At 37.6% G+C, this 20,536-nt stretch overlaps 3 protein-coding genes across 4 annotated transcripts in view; 1 reads left to right on the forward strand and 2 right to left on the reverse strand.

Annotated features, from left to right (window-relative positions):
* Nucleotides 1–15,722, reverse strand: part of LOC105394234 — a 31,767-nt gene extending 16,045 nt beyond the window's left edge. For both annotated transcript variants that reach the window (XM_048626941.1, XM_048626942.1), the window contains exons 1-2: nt 15,317–15,722; nt 2,070–2,199 (exon numbers count right to left, since the gene is read on the reverse strand). In XM_048626941.1, coding sequence (XP_048482898.1) covers nt 2,070–2,199; nt 15,317–15,442 — 256 coding nt within the window. In that variant the 5' untranslated portion in view covers nt 15,443–15,722. The remainder of the gene's footprint in view (nt 1–2,069; nt 2,200–15,316) is intronic.
* A 167-nt stretch (nt 15,723–15,889) lies between these two features.
* On the forward strand, nt 15,890–18,491 carry LOC105394242 (nudC domain-containing protein 3). Its single transcript, XM_038109316.2, has 5 exons — nt 15,890–16,114; nt 16,212–16,648; nt 16,768–16,953; nt 17,158–17,273; nt 18,262–18,491. Exons 1-5 carry the CDS (start codon nt 16,002–16,004, stop codon nt 18,412–18,414), a joined length of 1,005 nt encoding a protein of 334 aa, XP_037965244.2. The 5' UTR covers nt 15,890–16,001; the 3' UTR covers nt 18,415–18,491.
* LOC105383139 (zinc-type alcohol dehydrogenase-like protein SERP1785) lies at nt 18,432–19,765 on the reverse strand. Its single transcript, XM_038109315.2, has one exon. It carries the CDS (start codon nt 19,487–19,489, stop codon nt 18,446–18,448), a length of 1,044 nt encoding a protein of 347 aa, XP_037965243.2. The 5' UTR covers nt 19,490–19,765; the 3' UTR covers nt 18,432–18,445.
* Between the last annotated feature and the right edge of the window lie 771 nt (nt 19,766–20,536).

Below are 20,536 nucleotides of genomic sequence, written 5' to 3' on the forward strand. Positions count from 1 at the left end.
TAAGTTAATATTCCGATGATTTGATGAGGTGTCTAGTTTATAGCCTGAACAGGACATAAATTTTGAGTTATTTGCTAATTTGACTAACTAAGCTTCGGTAAATTACTCAATGATAACCGCACGCGCACATCTAGACTCCGTAAGTCTCTACATATACATACATCCACCTGTGTATGTGTTGATACAGTTACATTCCTCTTACTTTGTTGTCTTCATTTCAGAAACAGACGTTTACCGTAGCCGAGACCAACTGACCATAACAGCTTCAACACCAAATAAATCCTTTATTTCAAAGACAGAAAGATCTTAATGCCTTGACAAAGATATGCACTAAGTTATCAATCCAGTCAATCAAATATGTACGTTTTGTCTTACCAAGTTCGGTTTAACTTCGCATGTGAAGTCGTGATGTATGCTCCAATAGTTAGTTTAAACTAATTATTATGATGGAAGTTTAATTGGAGTAAATATTATGGGTTTACTTTAGTACTGAAAGTTTTTGCGTATTTTTCTTACGGGACTAATGGCGGGTGTTTATGTGATAGCGGCTTTTCATTATGTTAATCAAATTATCTAGAGAAAAAAAAGCGTTCAAGTCTGCTGGATAAACAAAATTGTTTATAGCTAGTAATATATTAATAATAATAACATAATCCATCTTGTCTATACGTGTCCGTCCCCAGAGAAGTATTTCGATGCATTTCTGATGAGTTATTTTTAACGCAAGACTATCGCATCCAGTGTCGTACTTTGGGCCACATGCTCACACAAGGCGGTTTGAAAAAATTGGATGTAGAAAGCTATACATCGAATCCAGTGGCGTGCTTTGGGCCTAGTCCAGCAGTGAACTGTGAACTATAGGCTGATGGTGATTATGCTCACGAAAGGTAATGATTGAATACGGACAGCTGTACAATTCAACATCGCATCCATAGGCGTTTTAGTCCTTCGTCCAGCTAGGCCTACGTCCAGCTACGTGGCCTGCAAGTAGTACTTGTTGTTAAGGCTGTCCAGGATGGACTGCTACAGGCTGATGATGATGATGATGCTCACCTGTGGGCGGGCGCTCCTTCGGGTAGCAGACGCGGAAGAGGCCGCGCGTCCGCGTGTAGAAGTAGTACTTGTTGTTGAGGCTGTCCAGGATGGACTGCTACAGGCTGATGATGATGATGATGCTCACCTGTGGGCGGGCGCTCCTTCGGGTAGCAGACGCGGAAGAGGCCGCGCGTCCGCGTGTAGAAGTAGTACTTGTTGTTGAGGCTGTCCAGGATGGACTGCTACAGGCTGATGATGATGATGATGCTCACCTGTGGGCGGGCGCTCCTTCGGGTAGCAGACGCGGAAGAGGCCGCGCGTCCGCGTGTAGAAGTAGTACTTGTTGTTGAGGCTGTCCAGGATGGACTGCTACAGGCTGATGATGATGATGATGCTCACCTGTGGGCGGGCGCTCCTTCGGGTAGCAGACGCGGAAGAGGCCGCGCGTCCGCGTGTAGAAGTAGTACTTGTTGTTGAGGCTGTCCAGGATGGACTGCTACAGGCTGATGATGATGATGATGCTCACCTGTGGGCGGGCGCTCCTTCGGGTAGCAGACGCGGAAGAGGCCGCGCGTCCGCGTGTAGAAGTAGTACTTGTTGTTGAGGCTGTCCAGGATGGACTGCTACAGGCTGATGATGATGATGATGCTCACCTGTGGGCGGGCGCTCCTTCGGGTAGCAGACGCGGAAGAGGCCGCGCGTCCGCGTGTAGAAGTAGTACTTGTTGTTGAGGCTGTCCAGGATGGACTGCTACAGGCTGATGATGATGATGATGCTCACCTGTGGGCGGGCGCTCCTTCGGGTAGCAGACGCGGAAGAGGCCGCGCGTCCGCGTGTAGAAGTAGTACTTGTTGTTGAGGCTGTCCAGGATGGACTGCTACAGGCTGATGATGATGATGATGCTCACCTGTGGGCGGGCGCTCCTTCGGGTAGCAGACGCGGAAGAGGCCGCGCGTCCGCGTGTAGAAGTAGTACTTGTTGTTGAGGCTGTCCAGGATGGACTGCTACAGGCTGATGATGATGATGATGCTCACCTGTGGGCGGGCGCTCCTTCGGGTAGCAGACGCGGAAGAGGCCGCGCGTCCGCGTGTAGAAGTAGTACTTGTTGTTGAGGCTGTCCAGGATGGACTGCGAGTTGCCCGCCGGGTTCTCCGCCGCGTATGACTGGAACAATAAATTGCATGCGTTATTATGAGTGATAATGTAAATAAATATAGACATGGTGCTGTAAAAGTGGTGTAGTAAGCCTAATGGTGGTGAATCAGATGGTCACCCTAAGCACCTTTTGTTTTACAATGTTTTTAAGTCGTAGAACAAAACTTTCAGAATGATTCACTATGAAATATTACTATGAAAAGGATTGACACAGTGAATCATAGAATAACCTTTTTGCAAAGCCCTGTGTAAGTATTATATTGAATTTGGTCAGAGTTACATCAAACTTTCTCCAGATGCTGATGAAAAACTCGTGACTTTCGTGAGTAGTTGACGTTAAAAATAAAAAAATAAAGTTTAAATTATGTTTAAACGGCATTAATTGACAGCGCTAAAAACTATTTGAGTCACATGCACAAAGCAAATACATAGTTACCACAGTACACAGTACCTTGTACCTTGTACCAAAACGAATTAGGTTATCAGTTTATCACTCGTCAATTTCGTTGTCATTCTCTTTGACTCGTTATTGTTGTACCTTTCCATCGTCTCATCGTAGTTTTGTGTTTAAGTCCTTAGACCAATAATGTCATAGAGAAAGCTTAGGGAAAGGCACGGAAGTTCAGGGCCAGGTAGGCAGTGTACTGGCTGATATTAAATTACATACAAAGGTCAGACTTATTGAACTTTAAGTGATCATGCGTCTTCCTTGGGACAAGCGATTTCGCTCGAACCTTATAAAGAACCGGTTCTTTAGTAAAATCATGGAAATAGTATAATTAACTGTATGGGAAAAGGTAGTTTGTTTGAGTTTGAGTGTAAATAGCTCATTTAAGACTGGAGAGATTAGTTTAGCGGCAATAGCAATAAATGTAGTATTAGTGATCTTTTACAGCCTGGCTTATATTACCTATCATACTATAAATCCGTAGATTAGTTTACTGAAGTGATCCACAATTTTTTGATAAAATAAGCTGTTCTGGCTAATTTACCTTGTCTAGATTGCTAATTCAGCAATATTAAAATTCCTGGCTTAAATTCTTAAATTAAACAAAGCAATGTCAAATTGTAACAATTAAAATCTGTTGAGTGAAAACTAGAACACGTTTTCATGCGATTCGATGACGAAACTTAGCATTGTCGCCAAAATACGAGATTGAATATTTTACATTTGTATGTTGCATGTAGGTACGTACTTAAATATTATGTTCTCCACAGGTCCCCACCTAAGTATTGCAGAATAAGTATTAAAAAAATAAAATAGGGATCAGATTTGTCTTCCCAGCTTCTATACTTAATCCACATTCCCATTGAAATGGCCACGTACAACGTACAAACCTTATTTTTCCCCTCAATATGCCAGGCACAATGACCAGGAGTGCAGAGGCAGGTCGGAAGTGAACAAAGGGTACGTAATTGCCGCGTGGAGAATGAGGCGCGGCCTTCGGACCGCATTCCTGGGCAGGAGGGCCACTCTAGCGTTACCGCGCTAGCCACAGCTCCATAGCGTTGCATTAAACGTGCCTAGCATTTGCAGTTGTGTCAGAAATATCGTTGTTGTAAAGTGACCCTCCAGGGGCGGAACCGATGCGTGATTGACTGTGGCGGGCAAGTGCCCATTTCTATGCTACAGGTTGGCTGTTTCAGCTGTTTCTATGGCCAGTATTAAAAATACACTATCTCTCTTGTTTCTTATCGTTAGATACAATAGCGAATATTTAGTTCACTTCTTGTATGGACAAGAGCTATCTTTACTTGAATCCATGGCTTGGTAGATATTGTTTTGAAAGCTCCTGTTTGTTTAAAAGGTAGTATACATAATGAAACTTATGGTATAATACAAAAGTTGATCGTACGCGGAGGCCTAAAATTGATTTTGTATCACGAAATGTTAATTCTCTAACGTAAGTCATAACGTGTAGGTACATATACAGATTTTGCAGAGGATATTACATACACATGACGAAAAGTAAAATTTTTGCTGAATAGTGAATACACTTTCCCTTAAAACTCATTAGCTGCTAATTATAATGACTGTGTATCAAAATTGACTGTGAGACCGTCGCATCCGAACAGTTTCTTAATGATTTCTAAACCTTCCCAATCATTTATTTTAGGACAAAGGAATATTCTTAAATTATCTCATCGCTTTCTTCACCGGATGACCGTCGGCAGATTAACTCATCATGAATGTCTAATTGTTGTTTTTTTATTTAAGTTTTTCACATTAGGTTATATAACAGTGTCTTAATAGTGAAATAGCAGCAAACCCATTATTATAACGCAACATAATGAAGCAAAAACAAAAGCAGGCTGGTAATTACTTGGGTGACTTGCAGGCGAGACAGAAAGCGGCCGATGGTTGCAACGTGCAACATTTACCTTACCGATGTATTTTCTCTAAAAAACATACAATCCTCTCCATTTATTACTGTTCTCTGCCTCCTGCCTAGTTACTGCTGTAATAAGTGAGAAAATAAAAATGTTCCCACGTGTAGTTTTACGCAAGAATTGCACTCTATGCAACTGTGCTGAAAACTTGGTTTTCTAGACCAAACTTTAATAGCCTAACCCAGTGATGAGAAAAGCCAACACACTACACTACACAAGGGCCTAGTCTAGTGGTCGTTTCAACTATGATTTTGTACTATTTAGTTAGACCAAATAAGTTGATTAAGTATTTAAATGACAATGGGCGTTTTGGGACCTATATCCAATAAAGGTGAGTCATACGTCGTTGGATAGCTCTTTTCAAGTGAGCAAAAAAATATTTGGGCGACAAATCCGTAGGTATAAGTTGTCCATTTTGAAATATATTCGTCGGAAGGAAGTATTTTTCTAATACGAGCGTAATACACGTAAACACGTATTATTAAAATGGGAGAAATTACTTTCAACTGGTTTTATTTACTGAGATAATAAACAAATATTTTGATATAAAAAATAAAAGTTAATGTATATATTCACATTAACTTTTATTAATATTTTTATAATATAATTTAATAATGTATAAAAACATTAATAAATATATATATATATATATATATATATATATATATATATATATATATATATATATATATATATTTATTAATGTTTTTATACATTAAAATTACAGAAATAAAATATAAAAACTTTCAAGGTACGATTATTCTAATTGGACAGTAAATCAGGACTAGCACTTCCGTTATTCATATTCTACAAAAACATACCTTTTCAACGACGTATCACTCATTTCTATTGGTGATGGTCCCAACTTCCATACATTGGTGCCCATCATAATTTACTATCATATTAATTTCTTAGTACAGATATGTCACTAGGCAGACAAGGGGGTCGGGACAGATCTAGGACAAGGCAGTTTAAGGAAAGCAATTTTTATTGGGATGCTGAGTAGGTAAAAGTATATAGGAAAGTAACTTGTTTTTGGGATGCTGAGTAGGTGAAACTAAAAAATCTGAGTTATATTTACCGAGTCTTTACAGCATGCACGAGAAACATGAAAGACAAAATAATGTTTATTCATGCTCGAATACGCCACTTCCTCCGTTCGTATATAAATCATATTATGTTTCCTTGATTTACATATAACAAATAGTTTTCTATAATAATTACACCGTCGTCGTGCATGACTAATTGATACGTACGTCTTTTTGTATTTTGCAACATTCTTATTTTATGCTTGGAGGTTATAAGCCATGGAAACATTATAACGTTACTTATTTACATAACGTTTTACTACTATAATAGGTACATAGACTACAATACCATCTGTAGATACTACATATTGTATACATATAGATATATGTAATACCCAATCACAGGTGTTGGTGTTGCTTATTCGGATTTTTAGCCGATTTATATTTTTCATTATGCATGAATCCATAATTCAAAACCTAGTAGATAATTTAATCTTCAAATAAAAATAATCACTAGATACCATTTATTCCTTCGATCGTACCTTTATCTAGGTATACAAAGGTATTTTATGTAAGAAAGAATGCAGCGTCCCACGTCGATAGAGCGAGACGTGCTTTCAACTCGAGTACTCGAGTTCATCGATCGATGAATCGATTAAACGCTTAATTCAACCTCTAGAGAAGTGCAATGAAAGTTGTTATCTTTACATAAAACTTAGAGAAAATAATTATCATAATATTGCATTCGACTCGAAAAATTTGCTAATTTGACGTAACGTTGCATTAGTGAAATCATTTTTGTATTTAGGACATAAATTAGTCAAAGAACGATGCATGGAGTCTACTTACTTTGTTTCACGTAAAAAAGCGTTAAATATTTGTTTCCCTCGTCTAATAATAGAATGAAACGTGACAAAAGTTACTTTCAGTATCATTACAATAATAAGTGCGCTGTATAACTATAAATCTTTTATCTAGATGGGAAACTATAAGTATTAACTCACATTTCGGCCGTCGACTTTCGCTACCACATCCACTAGACTTGCCTAGTAATTACACGATACCCATTGTCTACCAGCTTTCCAACTGCAGACCTCGCAGCACTAGCACAGGCTATACATATTTGAACTTTTCCCATTCATACTCTAAAATAACTTTTTTTTTTAATATAGCCTAACCATAGTTATCAGTGGCAGTAGGTATACCTATAAACGACTAAATTTGAAAACGACGGAACCAATGTAAATGTACTGTTACGAGTATGTACCTACATAAAAACGTATTTTCGCTAACATATAATTATGCTACACATATAACAACCCTAAAATAAATATTAATTATTAAACTTAAAGTTATTTAGAGATAGAACTTCTTTTTGCGCGCCCGTTGATGTCTTTTGTATGGGCTAACGCAAGCTCAGCCAAGTGCGTAATTCAAAAGTTGTGTTTATTTGTATAAAATGGAGACCACTCGTCATTTTGTTGCACACTGACATTTATTTGTTATTGTTTCGTTTCCTTAATGATTTCTCATTGAAAAAGACGATTGGGCAACCATGCCGCATATATGTTGGTAGGCATAGTTATACGGTACGGCCGTACGGTATAGGCACAAAGTTAGATTTTTGAGTAGAAGAAAAACATCTATAGATTGTTAATATTATTTTGATTCATATTGTTGTACAACTAACACAAAAATTCATTTCAAGGTAAGTAAGTAAAGAGTGCAAAACGTTCACAGGTAGGTACCGGTCGGTGTAGAGGTTAAATTTTATATTAAGTAAAGACAACTGAATGCCATAGCCATAGACTAAATTGCTCTGCGCAGAGATCTAGCATGCTACGCGTAAGTGAGCATTATGATCATGGTCAACTTTGACTATTATTTTCACACTATATATGCGATACAATTTATTTATTTATTTATATATAGGTATATCATCTACATATACCTCTGAATATTCGCCCATGAAAAAATCAGAGACTCTAATGTAAAATAACAAACGTAAATAAGCAACGGTGTATTTATTTTGAATGTCAAAATTACAATGCCATTTACACACATTCAATGTGAGTCTAATGGGCGCGAAATCTTAGTTTGCCTACTTTGGCTGCTATAAATACCTACGTAGCTTGCTACAAGGACTTAAAATATGTGGCCTTTAAATAACCCTGTATTACGTAGTACTTTAACTATTTAGGAATCTGTGTACTTACACATTTTTATAAATAAATGGTGATAGATACTGCTTCATCCATAACTAATGTAAGTACCTACCTACCTAAAGTATTGATTTCCTTATATTTATTTAGCAACTTTGTTGTTTGTTTTATTTAGCTTTGTTTACTTAATACAAGCCTTTGCGCCCGCCGTCAATCTTCCTTACATGAAACAGGATTTCAAGATGGCCGTCAAAAGACGCGTGCTATCGCATCTATATCTATATAGTGCGTGTGAGATTTGCGAAGCACAGGCGATATAGGACTTTAAGATATTGAGACAAAGACGTATAATTGAGCGTGAACTGCAGATTATGCAGGTAGTGTGGAGATGAGCTGCGTTGCACTTGGCATTGCAAGGTGAGCCGGTCCCGGCCACTGCTCCGCAGGATATACGAAGGGTATAGTAGTATACTATACTTATAATGAATACTCCCTAGCTCGTAGGATATCAATATGTAGTTTATCAATACTTCAATTATAATATTACAAGTGGATTTTTACCCCACGGAATATAAGGAATAAGAGAAGAAGATGAGATCATAGGTTAAGTTTCTCGTTACTAATTTGTGCATCAAAGGACCACGAGTCGTGACCATATTAATATGAGCAATTTGTGCATATGCTGTAAATGTACAAATAGTACCGCTGAGCTATTAATAATACATGAAATATACGACACAAACACACCTGCCTGTATCCTGTATCAAATAACTAGACAGTATCATCTGCCGTGTCGTCGACACATGACCATGGACCCATGGTAATTTAATAGCAAAACCCGTTTACATCTGTGAAACAATAGCCCTTTATTAGCCAAGCGATCGTTGCGATTAAGTTTATACGGCCGGCATTTTAACTGCTTGAGGCACTAAATCCAGGCATCCTGGCAGTGAACATCTGCAGGTATACTATTCAAGGCATCGTTTTATGTTCAAGTCTCATCAATATACCTACCTATACAATGTACTTACAAGTTTAGTGCTGCGTTGTTCACGACATCTATGTCGAATTATTCATTACGCGTAGTGCATGACAGTCGCCAGCCGAACCTCCAAATAGTTGCACAATCAAAATCCGATTGTTCTCATTGTTTGTTGTAGGTCGAACCGTGAATGTAACGCGTGACTTTCCAAGACGATATTTGTAGAATGAACGAAGTGTGAACGAACTACGTAACGACACTAACAACACTACACCTAGTTAGAAACGACATATCAGTCAGTAGGTGGGCAGTTCTTCTTTTTAACCTACATAATGGATAAAAAATTATCCCGAATTTGAAAAAAATAACTTTAGCTTTTTGGTGAACTCTTATAATTTTTATGATAGCTACATTTCTATTCTATCGAAAAAGGTGGTTGGCCGCGAAGTTTAAGTATTTTTTCAAGATTTTCAGAACATAATACGTGGATAAGGCAAAAAAAATTACACCTTCGTCACAGAATCTTTTATTTTATTTTAACGAAATAGTCTCCGTCGATTAAAATGAAACTTTTTTGATACGTTAATAAACAAAATACCATTTTAGAAAATATATGAAGGAATGGATTTTTAGTAATAACAAAATATTTATTAAGTAGTTATTACCACTCTGTCACAATTTCAGCTAAAATGAAGCTTGTTTTTGCTATAAATATTTTTTCGCTACTAATTACAGTCAAAAATTAACAGCATAGACGTTAACATCAATGACTAAATAAAATATGATTTTTCCAAAGTTGCACTATTTATAACATAACATATAAACGACCAAAAATAAGTTGTCTACCAGGAGACACCAATCGTTACAGAGTGGTAAACGATGTGACATAGTTGTTATTCTATTAAATATGCGGCAGAGTTTTGGAATAAAACAGTTTTATTTAAAAATAATAATTTAGTAACTTACATATAAATCATTATGGTTTCAAGTTAGTCAAAAAATTTACTGGAGATATCTTTATTATTAGTATAACTAATAAAATCACACTTGAGAACCTCTGGAGAGTGAAATATCCGTATTTCAGGAACTTAATGGACAAATTTGTTAAAACTACATAAAATAATGTTTATCTGCACAAATAATATTTTCGGCAACCTAAAATTTAAGTAACATAATGAAAAATTACGTAATTTGTTAAAGTTTTAATCAGCCATATTTCGAAAATACAGCAGTGGCTCTTAGAACTTGAAAAAAATACTCTTTCATTTTTTAATTACCTTAGAAGCTGGAAGGACTTTAATGTTATCATCAAACATCCGATAAATCATTCTCCACCATATTAAACAGTCTACCAGATTCATCGTCTGTTCTTGAGAACAATTGCACGAAATTACCTTTTTCACTAACGAAACTTTTTATTAATGCAGAGCAAGTGTATTGGACGTTCCTTTCGCTTCGTACTTTAACCAAAACGTGTAGTTTCTCTTAAATTTTTCTTTGATGAATATCCTCAGGTTGGAGTGTTTGGTAAGAATGTGACAGATTTGTCGTGTGACAGAGGGGTAAAATGTGTTGCAAAGTCGATTAGCATTTAAACAGTAACATAAAGTCTAATATTCACATGTTGATTGCAAAGTAATTGTTATTACCAATGAGTAAATAACAAAATAATAATTGAATTGTATTTTATTTTAACAATTACCTACGTGACGAAGCTGTCGCCGAATAAACACACGCACCTCCTGTCACACTTTGCGGGTGGCCGATACGCGGTGTCTGGATCTCAAAGGGGAAATCTTACCAAGGGGAAAAGGAGACCTTAAACTCTGATCGATGGCAATAAGGACGAGTGGCTCAAACAAATATTTTAAATGGCAACCTACGTGACAGAATGTAACTACTAAAACATTAGGTAGTAAGAGACAAATTTTCAAGTTTTTTTTTAAATATTTCATAAATTATTTAAAAATATATATTTTGTTTTACTAAATAGGTAATATCTTCTGGAGTTTAAATAAATTTTTATATTTTATGTCGACATATATATTTTTTGTAACACTATCGAGTATGCGCAGGATGAAGTGGCGGGAGACAGCCAAGATTCGTATGAAATACACCTCTGTCACGCGGATTTACCACTCTGTAACGTAATTTTAAATACAAAAATATAAATTTATATTTTTGTAAACGTGCACAGCCGTTGTGTTTTTAGTACAATGTACGCTGAAATATAAATACATAAATAAATATTTGTAAAACTCATGATTTTTTTTTCACAACTGATGGAGACTAAGTTATGTAGGTTAAAAAGAAGAACTGCCCAGGTACCTATTATTATCAATCTATCAGTCAATCTTACTGTGCATATGACAAGTTTCACTCGAGCACTCATGTGATGCAAGTATGCTGACATCACGTAGGTAATAACTGCCGACATGCAACGTGCCACGATAAATATTGTCAAGAAATACCTATTGCTCTAATCGAATTTAAATGCCTTAGACAAACACTGATAAAAGAATGTTAAGTAATGAAGAAGTCGTGCTTTTTTTTCTAATTGCATGCAATTCCGTGAAAAATCAGTTTAACCACTATTTGAAGAGTTATCGTATATGTCATAAATTACTCATAAACTTGTCGTGTGAACTCGTTTGTAAGTTCTAAATCAAAGAAAATATATAAACAACCATATATACGATATCCAAATGGAATCTTAAAACAGACCCTTTAAATATGGCAACAAACTTAAACAGTAGATACGAGTATGAGTTATTTTAAATACGGTTCGTTAGATATTTAAAATTAAATCTTGTAAGTACTATGTACTTAAGTTGAAAATAGAAAAAATATATAAATTGTTCCAAGTTACAATAAGTGAAAGGACGGAAACGATAATGATTGGATTGTGAAAGGCTCAGATGATAATAATCATCCGCAGATTATAGAAGATTTGCTACACTTTCCAACAATATTATTTATTTAGGTAATCCATGTTTTAGAGGTTGTTGTAATCAGTCAGCTGTTAATAGAGCAGAGTAGTTGAAAATTACATTTGTTTGTCCTCTGAAACTTGGCCATATCTACGTTGTAATGGGTGGTATTCTTCCACACCTTTACCGCATTAGACATTTTTACCTCAAGTTTTTTATCTTTACCACCAAAATATCGGATTCATGCATTATATGTTCACGCTCTGTTTGCTGGCAAAATGTGACCAAGTTGATTTATTTATTAGCATTATTTGGTTTTATTAGATTTATTTTGTAGGAACTACACAGAGTATGGACGTACACAAACACATACACATCAATATTTCCTTCTTCCTCTTTGCACTTCTTCAACTAACTTTACTCTATAAAGTACCAATATAGCAGCTTGAATTGAAGATGATGGCATTTCCTCGTGGCCAGCTAGCATTATGCGTCAGTCACACCATCCATTATAGTCTTTAATGACGCTTGACGCCTGACCGTGCAATATCCACTGGTACCTGTTCTTGTGCAATTGTGTTGCATTCTACCCGTTATATTTACACGTTTGCTCATTGCTTTACTGATTTGAAGGAACTAGCGATTTCAAATTAAACATTAGGTATGACAAAAGTCAACATTTGCCTGTTTATAATGTCCGGATAAAGAAAAAGGGCGGCAGCGACAGATCAAAAATAATCTGGTACTTAATTAAATTTCAGTCAAATCTGGCATTTATTCGTTGTTTGTCGCTATTATCTGATGACAATACATTTTGGCTTGATACACGACGCCGACGCACAGTTTAGCTGCTATCGCATCCTTCGTGATGAGGAAAATGTATTTGCCTCGCGATAAAAGTGATGCTATTTATGTGCTGCAGCGCTTGATGAATATTCTGCAATTAATGATGTTGCAACTTGCAACGTGGCTTGCAGCACCTGAATAGTTATCGTATAGGTAGAAGATGAAATACAGTACGGGACACGGTCGGCGGCGTTCGGCCGCTGACTCCGCTTTTTGCCTCTCAGCTATCCATCACGCATGGGATTAATGCTGTCTGTTTATTTTGTACGGGCCCGGCTTAGAGTTTACTTATTATTGAAAATTTTCACAGAACACGACACTAAGATATAACTGAGCAGTGTTAAGCATTTAAAGGGATGCTGACGTAGGTGTATCAAAAGTCCTTTCCCACTTTATGTTTTTGCGAATACCAAGGAATTATTACTATTTATTGCCACGTTTCCATTCAACAGAAACAGATAAAGAAATCTTGGCGACTTCACCAAAAAACGGAATAGCTTCCTCGAGAACCTATACATCGTAGTAGTGGGTGACGGCGGAAGTATGGTCGTGAGAAGTGGGTGGCGCACCGAAAGCGGGTTGTCGCATATTTAATAGTCCATTGTCGTTGTCGTGTGACGAGACACTCGTGACTACATTTCCAGGTAAATCTGGTTAACAGGTAGGCAGGAAGCCTTAACCATAGCTTTTACGCACCAACCTTATGGAAATGCGTAAATCGTGCTAACGTTAAATCTGATTTCTACGTAGCTAAGAAGGTACACGTTAAAACAAATTTTGTATATTGAACCTGTTCCTGTTCCTTACAATATTATACAGACTTGTTAATATCTTTCTTTACGGTCGTCCCTAACGGGATAAAACAAACAATATTTATATCTGCATCCTGTCTTCTTTCTCCTCCAGGTAAAACAAACAAACCTCCCGGGCCTGTCTTTTTATGAACTTCCTGTTCTAATAAAAGTGAGAAGTCAGATCAGATCAGTCCTACGAAGAATAAAATAACACTAAAAGCAGGTAATTTCCGTAATTTCATTAAACTTACACGGAGCACTTTCTTTTCTTACTTAACTCAATGGACATCGTCCAAATGAAAGTCTCATCTTACATACGACATTCGAGTTTTAAAGAGAATCTCGATTGCAGCGGTATGCAAGCATTTCGATTGTCGGAATTGTGTAACTTGTGGGATGGTCACCGTCTTCGCTATTTGCATGTTCAGAGTTAATTTCTCTGTGCCATCACTTTCACGATCGGTTTCTCTGTGTTTCGTGTTTCACATATTCGTGGTTGAGGTGGACACCTGTGATTTCAGAGAAAATAGTAAGTAGGTAGGTATGTAGGTAGGTTTTTATATTTACTTAACAAAATTTACGCAACCTCGTCTATTTGCTTCTCAAAACTTAAATAGCTATATAAAATGGTTATTATTTTCATAAGAACTTTTTTCCTGAACCTACCTGTCCCGTAAGTACCTATATTTTAAGCCGTCTTATTCAACATTCATCGAGGACGACGACGGCGGCTTAAAAGCAGGTACCTATACAAATGCATGGTCGGTTTTTTATCTAAGAATCTCTCGCAGGTCCTAGAACCTAAAAAAACTTGACAAAAACCAACAACAACCAGTGCATAGTAAGTCTGCTGTATATCATTTAGTTATTTATTTATAGATCCTATAAAGGTTACTTTTCCCGAATATAAGCCCTGGAATCTGAAAAGCATAACACACCGAGAAGTGGGCTAAGCAAAGTTTCTTGTCTTGAGTCTTGATAGGGAATGGTACAGTTAGCTACACATTTGTTCATGCCATTAATACGTGCATATTTATGCGAAGCGTGTCCGCCGTAACGGTGTCTTCGCAAGGACTTTGGAAGAATACCTTCCTACGTGTTCACGTTCAACACATTAAATCAAAAACATTGAATCGGCAATTTTGTTGTTTCACTGGTTTCAATCGAAGGAAATGTTGCAAGATTCATAAGATTGCTTTTGCTATGCCCATCAGTGAATTGTGTTGGATAAAGATCTGTTTAAATTTCAACACAACGGAAGTTTTGTTTGAGTGAAACTTTTAAAATAATAATTCTCACCTTGCGGTTGCTTAGTGCTTGGTGGCATGGTGCAGATAGGTAAAGGAAAGAATCATTTATTATTACCTATACATTTTAAGAGCTTCCATTATATACATTCGATAACCACCAATCAACGGTTGGCCGGTAGAAATTGCTTTTTAGCAATAAGTCCGCCTTTGTGCGCAAATTATTAGCTATGTTTTTAAAATGCTTCTGTGTAAAAATTGTTTTTTGTGTGCAATAAAGTGTATATAAATAAATAAGCATGAGTTATTAATTTATTATGTTGACTTTATTAATTAATAAGAAAAATTTAGTTTACGAAAGCTTTAATAAAAATGCCTTCAACAATATTGTAGACATTGGATAAGAGGGTAATACCTAAATATCAGAAAGATACATAAGTAGATAGGCATGTTAAACTTATAGTTTGAGGCTTGATCCCTTTTTTTGCGTCGGGATCTAAGAATACCACATGTTAAGTTAAATAGTGAAACAACATTGAATAAAACATTGTACAAAGTAGTTCTTGGTACCTAGAAGTACCTACTAACGTTGAATAGAATATTATACAAAGATAACTACCAATAGTACCTTTGTATAATCTTCTATTCAACGGTAAAGAAGAATGTACGATTGGAGGAGTACTTAGTATCCTTACATAGTAGTTTGAGGACGAAAGGTTCATGTCATGGATGGTTATGATTCTTACCTGTATATTACTCCGTTTCACTTCAATATACAACCAATTATCCGTAGAAAAAGCTATAGCCATTAGAGCAGCGGCCACGATTGCTGTAATGGTCGCTATAGACAAAGTTACCGCTGAGCAAGGCATTTTTACAACCTTTTGAGGGCAGTAAATAGATAAAAAGTTGAAGATATTCACTAGCACAACACTTGGTATTCCTGGATTGTTCACCTATACAGCATTTTTGTAAACACTTAACGGAACAGCGAACACGACAGCACACTCACAATAAAATTAAAACTTTATTAAATGCGGTCATCGCCTGCAGCGTACCGAGTTCGCGCGCGAGACTTCTGCCTTCGACTTCGCCTTGCCCCGCTCTCTTGCGGATGTGAAACTTTCGAAATGACGATGAGAGCGCGCGACTCCAAGTGGCGGGAATGCAAATTAAAAAACCTGTTATTGAGTTGCCAGTAAAAAAATAAATATAACGTTATCATTATTTTGTGTTTGTAACTCAATGCATTTTTTCGATTGTGTCTGTCACAAGCTTTAGTGTCAATGTCGAATGCGACAGCTGAAACTGTCAGCGCTATCACTGTCACTGTCAAAAAGTGCTTACTGCTGCTAAGCTTCTGAAAATTTCTTATTCTCAAAGTTTTGTTGATTTTCATTGGTTTTTCTATAGAATTTTACAAAATTCACAATGGCAAGCAGTGGAGAATATCTCAAATATGATGAGATGCTATCGTCGATATTGGTTAACGAGAAATCGATACTAGGATTTCTATCTGCTATCTTTAATTTTCTAGCCAGACGGTAAGTCTTCACACATTTCCATGCGCCTTGTAATTCGATTAAAAATCAATGAAAGTACATTATTATCTGTATTTATAATCTACTACTTATATTCCAGAACTGACTTCTACTACATAGCGAAAGGTCCGCATGAGAATATGGGGTTCCCGGCCGGAGTGGCGGAGCAGTTGGTTCTGAAGGTGTTGCGGTCTTGCGACCCCTACAACCTGGCCGCCAAGAACATGCCGCCCGCCGCACTTAACAATGAGATCATGTGCTCCACAGTCGCCCAAGAAGTGGAGATAGAAGCTGACGAGAATGCTGTTGAACTACCTGAACAAGACTCCTCTAAAACAGATAAAAAATCTTCAGAGCCAGGACCTGCCCCTAATATAGCTGAGAAGCAAGTTGAATCGAAACCTAAGAAGGAAGAGAAGAAGTACCACATTCCTGATGACTACAAGGCCCCTGTCATACCAAAACAGCAGAGCAGTGACTCTTACAATGGTGCTATAAGAGAGAGATACACCTGGGCCCAAAATATCACGGAACTGGGTAGGTTACTTTGATTTTATCTAAGATATTTGAGGAATACCAATGTATATTTTGCTTAAAAAGCATCTGAGTACTTTGCAATTCAAGATCCATAACATAAATGTAATTAACACTTTCAGATGTAACTGTAAAACTGCCTGGTGATATAAAGTCCTCCAAGGATCTGCGAGTGGTAATAAATGCCAATGACATCTCCGTGCAGAAGAAAAATGGCGAAGTTATTATGAGAGACTCATTCCCATTTAAAGTGAAGCCCATGGATTCATTCTGGAGCATCAGTGAAGGAAAGCTGTTGATTCATTTAGGTAAGGCCCAGGTTTTTTTACATATGGCTGTGCGTTGCTTTATTTAGACAATAAAACAGTGTCACTTATGCAAGACTGGGAATGTATGAATGAAAAAATTGCACAATGCTCTTCTGTTGTACAGATTTGTGTCATTCCAAACATAAAAAATCCATTAATTCAGCTTGATAACTGAAATTTAATGGAATACAACATATTTCACAGAAAAAGTCCAAGAAAGATGGTGGAACAAATTCCTGATTGAAGAAGATCCGATAGACCTTGACAAGATTGATGCCTCTAGGTCTATTGATGAACTCCCTGAAGAACATGTACAGAAGGTAAGAAGTTACCACAAATCATAAAATTTTATTCTACCAATGACTCCCTTACTGTGACTCCATTACAAATCTTTTGCTTCACCTAAGTTGAAATTTTAGTACTGCATACTGTAATACTGCAGTGTACCCATTCCCATTTAAGGTCTAGACAGACGGACCGCATTTCAACTGCAATCCAACTGCAAATTGCAGTTCAGGTGCAGTTTAAATGCAGTTGACATGACTGCAATAGAACTGAAACCAAACGCGAAGTCCGATTGCAGTTCAAAATTGCACTTGGCATGCAGTTGTGTGAACTGTTTGGTTTGCAGTTCTATTGTAGTCGTGTCAACTGCATTCAAACTGCACCTGAACTGCAATTTGCAGTTGAAATGCGGTCCATCTGTCTAGACCCTTAACTATTCTGCAATACCTTAAGTACTGCTGTTGCAATTTTGGTACTTAAATTAAATTGTAATACAAATGTGTCAAAAACATTACCATATAAAAAAATACTCTGCTGAAGGCCAAAATTCTTGTAAATTTTTAAATTATACACACTTTTATTGTTTTGATTTCTATTCTATAGCACATACATGACACCTACACATGTGCACATTCAATGCTAATTCATAAATACTGAACACATCTTATAATTACACTTCAAATAAGTGCAATTACTAGAGATATAAAGCTACTGTTATCTTACATACTCCAAGAATACACCTTCCAAGTAGGTACCTAGCGTTTAGTAATGATAGTTATCAATGTTACCATTCTCAGAATATGCCTATGAAAGATGTAGGTACTTATCTGCATTCATACAATAATAACCTTTGATAAATTATCATCCGTTTTCTTTCTTTTCCAAAGGTTAAAGATATGATCTATTGCCTAGCCTTCCATTACTTAACCCACCTTACCTGTACTTTAAATTCTATCATAATTATAATAATTATGTATTTGTTACAAACCAATCAAGTAATTCTGTTATCACATTACTTTCTAGATACAAGAGCTGCAGTGGAACCAGCAGCGGAAGATGCAGGGCTTGCCCACCAGCGACGAGATGAAGAACATTGAGATCTTGAAGAAGGCCTGGAATGTCGAGGGATCTCCCTTCAAAGGACAAGAATTTGACCCAAGCATACTACACAAATGAGGAGTAAAACCACTACAAGTAAAAACATATTTTATTCAACTTGGTCATTAGTTATAACAAGTTTACCAACCATTGTCTGCTCTTCTATTATTTTATGGGCTTCTTTTAATGTTTGGGCATTCAGAGGTGATAAAGTTTTAGTAAGGGTATGTTTTAGAACACCTTTATCAAACAACTCGGCTGCAAGCTCTAAGTACTCTGCAAGCTTGACTTTGTCAGGGGTGTTGTACTTGTATCTGGTCATCATCATTTCTGAAGCCAATGTGATACTTTTGGCCTTCAAAGGCTTGATGTCGACCAGGCCACTGCTATCAACAATCAGGCAAATAGTTCCCATTGGCTTGACAGCCTCCATGATAGTGTTCCAGTAAGGGTAGGGATCATAGTTTACTAGAATGTAATCCACTCCGGAAGCATAGCCATTGTCTTTGAGTTGTGGTAGCAAGTCTTTCTTGTGGTCAAGAACTAGTTGGGCCCCCTGCTGGAGCGACCACGACCGGGTGGCTTCCCGCGCGGCCGTGCCGATGACGGTGAGCCCCAGGTGCCGCGCCAGCTGCGTGGCAATCGACCCGGCGCCGCCCGCGCTGTTGATGATCAGCAGAGACTTGCCGCGGTCCTTTTCGGAGATCTTCATGAGGTCGTAAAATATTTCGTACGCCGTCAAGGTGGTCAGGGGCATAGCTGCAGCCTGCTCGAATGATAAAGACGTTGGTTTTTTGGCTACGAGGCCCTCGTGCACGGAGTAATATTGAGCGTTGCAGCCGCTCGGGCCAAGAGCGCCGGAGAAGTAGACGTGGTCGCCTAGTTTGAGTTTGTTGACGAGGCTGCCCTTGTCGACGACCACTCCCGATCCATCCCAGCCGAGCACGCGGGGCGAGGCCTCCACCCGCGGCTTGGGCGCGCGCTGCTTCGTGTCTATCGGGTTCACGGACACGGCCTTCACCTTCACCAGCACGTCGGACTGGCCCACCGCCGGCAAACTCACCTCCAAGTCGAGAAAGCTTTCGGGATCAGTAATCGGCAAGTACTTATAAAGTCCCACAGCTCGCATTGTTTTGGGCAAATTTAGAGCCATTATTTACAACTTCTCGTTTATTTTTGTTGTAAAACGCAATCACTACACTTGACGTCTCTTATCTTATCACAGTGACAGCTAAATGACAACTGACAACTAAACTATTCGTTGTTGCGTTTCCTTTCGGTATGCTCGATTATTCAGTTCTCCCCTCTATTTATTCTTTGATAATAATAGTTAACCAGCGCTATCAAACGGAAAAGTTAAAAGTCAATATTTAATTCATCATCATCGTATTTGTCATGATGATGATGAATAATTTATATGTAGCAATATTATCACTATCAGCGCTGAAGTCAGAAGTCAAACATTTTGGACATGATTGACTTTGCGCTGATTTGATTATGTAGGTACGGTCAGCTTCTATACAGATTTGTAAGTTTGACAAGTTACAAAAGTGTTTAGCTACTGATGAAGTGACTTCACTATTCATCAAAATTATTTTCAATAATACCACAAAATAAGATAATGAACAGAAAACGGCCTGTGCCTGTTATCTCAGTTCCACGTTCATGGTTACAAGCGCCACATCCTTTGTTATGTGTTTTTTTTCTAGGCTAGTAGATAGTACCTATCATACGATACGACCATAGACTTATTTATAGATATGTAGGTACAACACTCGCATATAAAGAAACCATAAATAATAAGACGGCGGAAGGACTCACGATATCACGCCCTTATCATAGGTCTGTCAACAACACAGCGCTCTTTACTGCAGTATGCAATTGCTGCCGTTTTCATATTGTTCCGTTGTCTGAGAGCGTTATATCTGTTTCCTAGAGTCATTCATGATCATGGTCATACATAACATTAATTTATTATTGTCGGATGACAGACATAACTCAGATAAGGGTCATTCACAAAGCAGTCTTACATAATAAGCTTTTGATTGGCGGCTTCAATTGGGTACCTTACCTACCTATATTGTGTGTTTAAACTCGTGCACAGAACTTCATACGATACGCCATCAAAAACAAATACACGATAAATGAAGCTAATCTGTAAAACGGACTACTGTATGAATGAGCCTTAAGTAAGACAAAA

This window comes from Plutella xylostella, chromosome 17, assembly GCF_932276165.1.
Source record: "Plutella xylostella chromosome 17, ilPluXylo3.1, whole genome shotgun sequence".
In the NCBI taxonomy this organism is placed as follows: domain Eukaryota; kingdom Metazoa; phylum Arthropoda; class Insecta; order Lepidoptera; family Plutellidae; genus Plutella; species Plutella xylostella.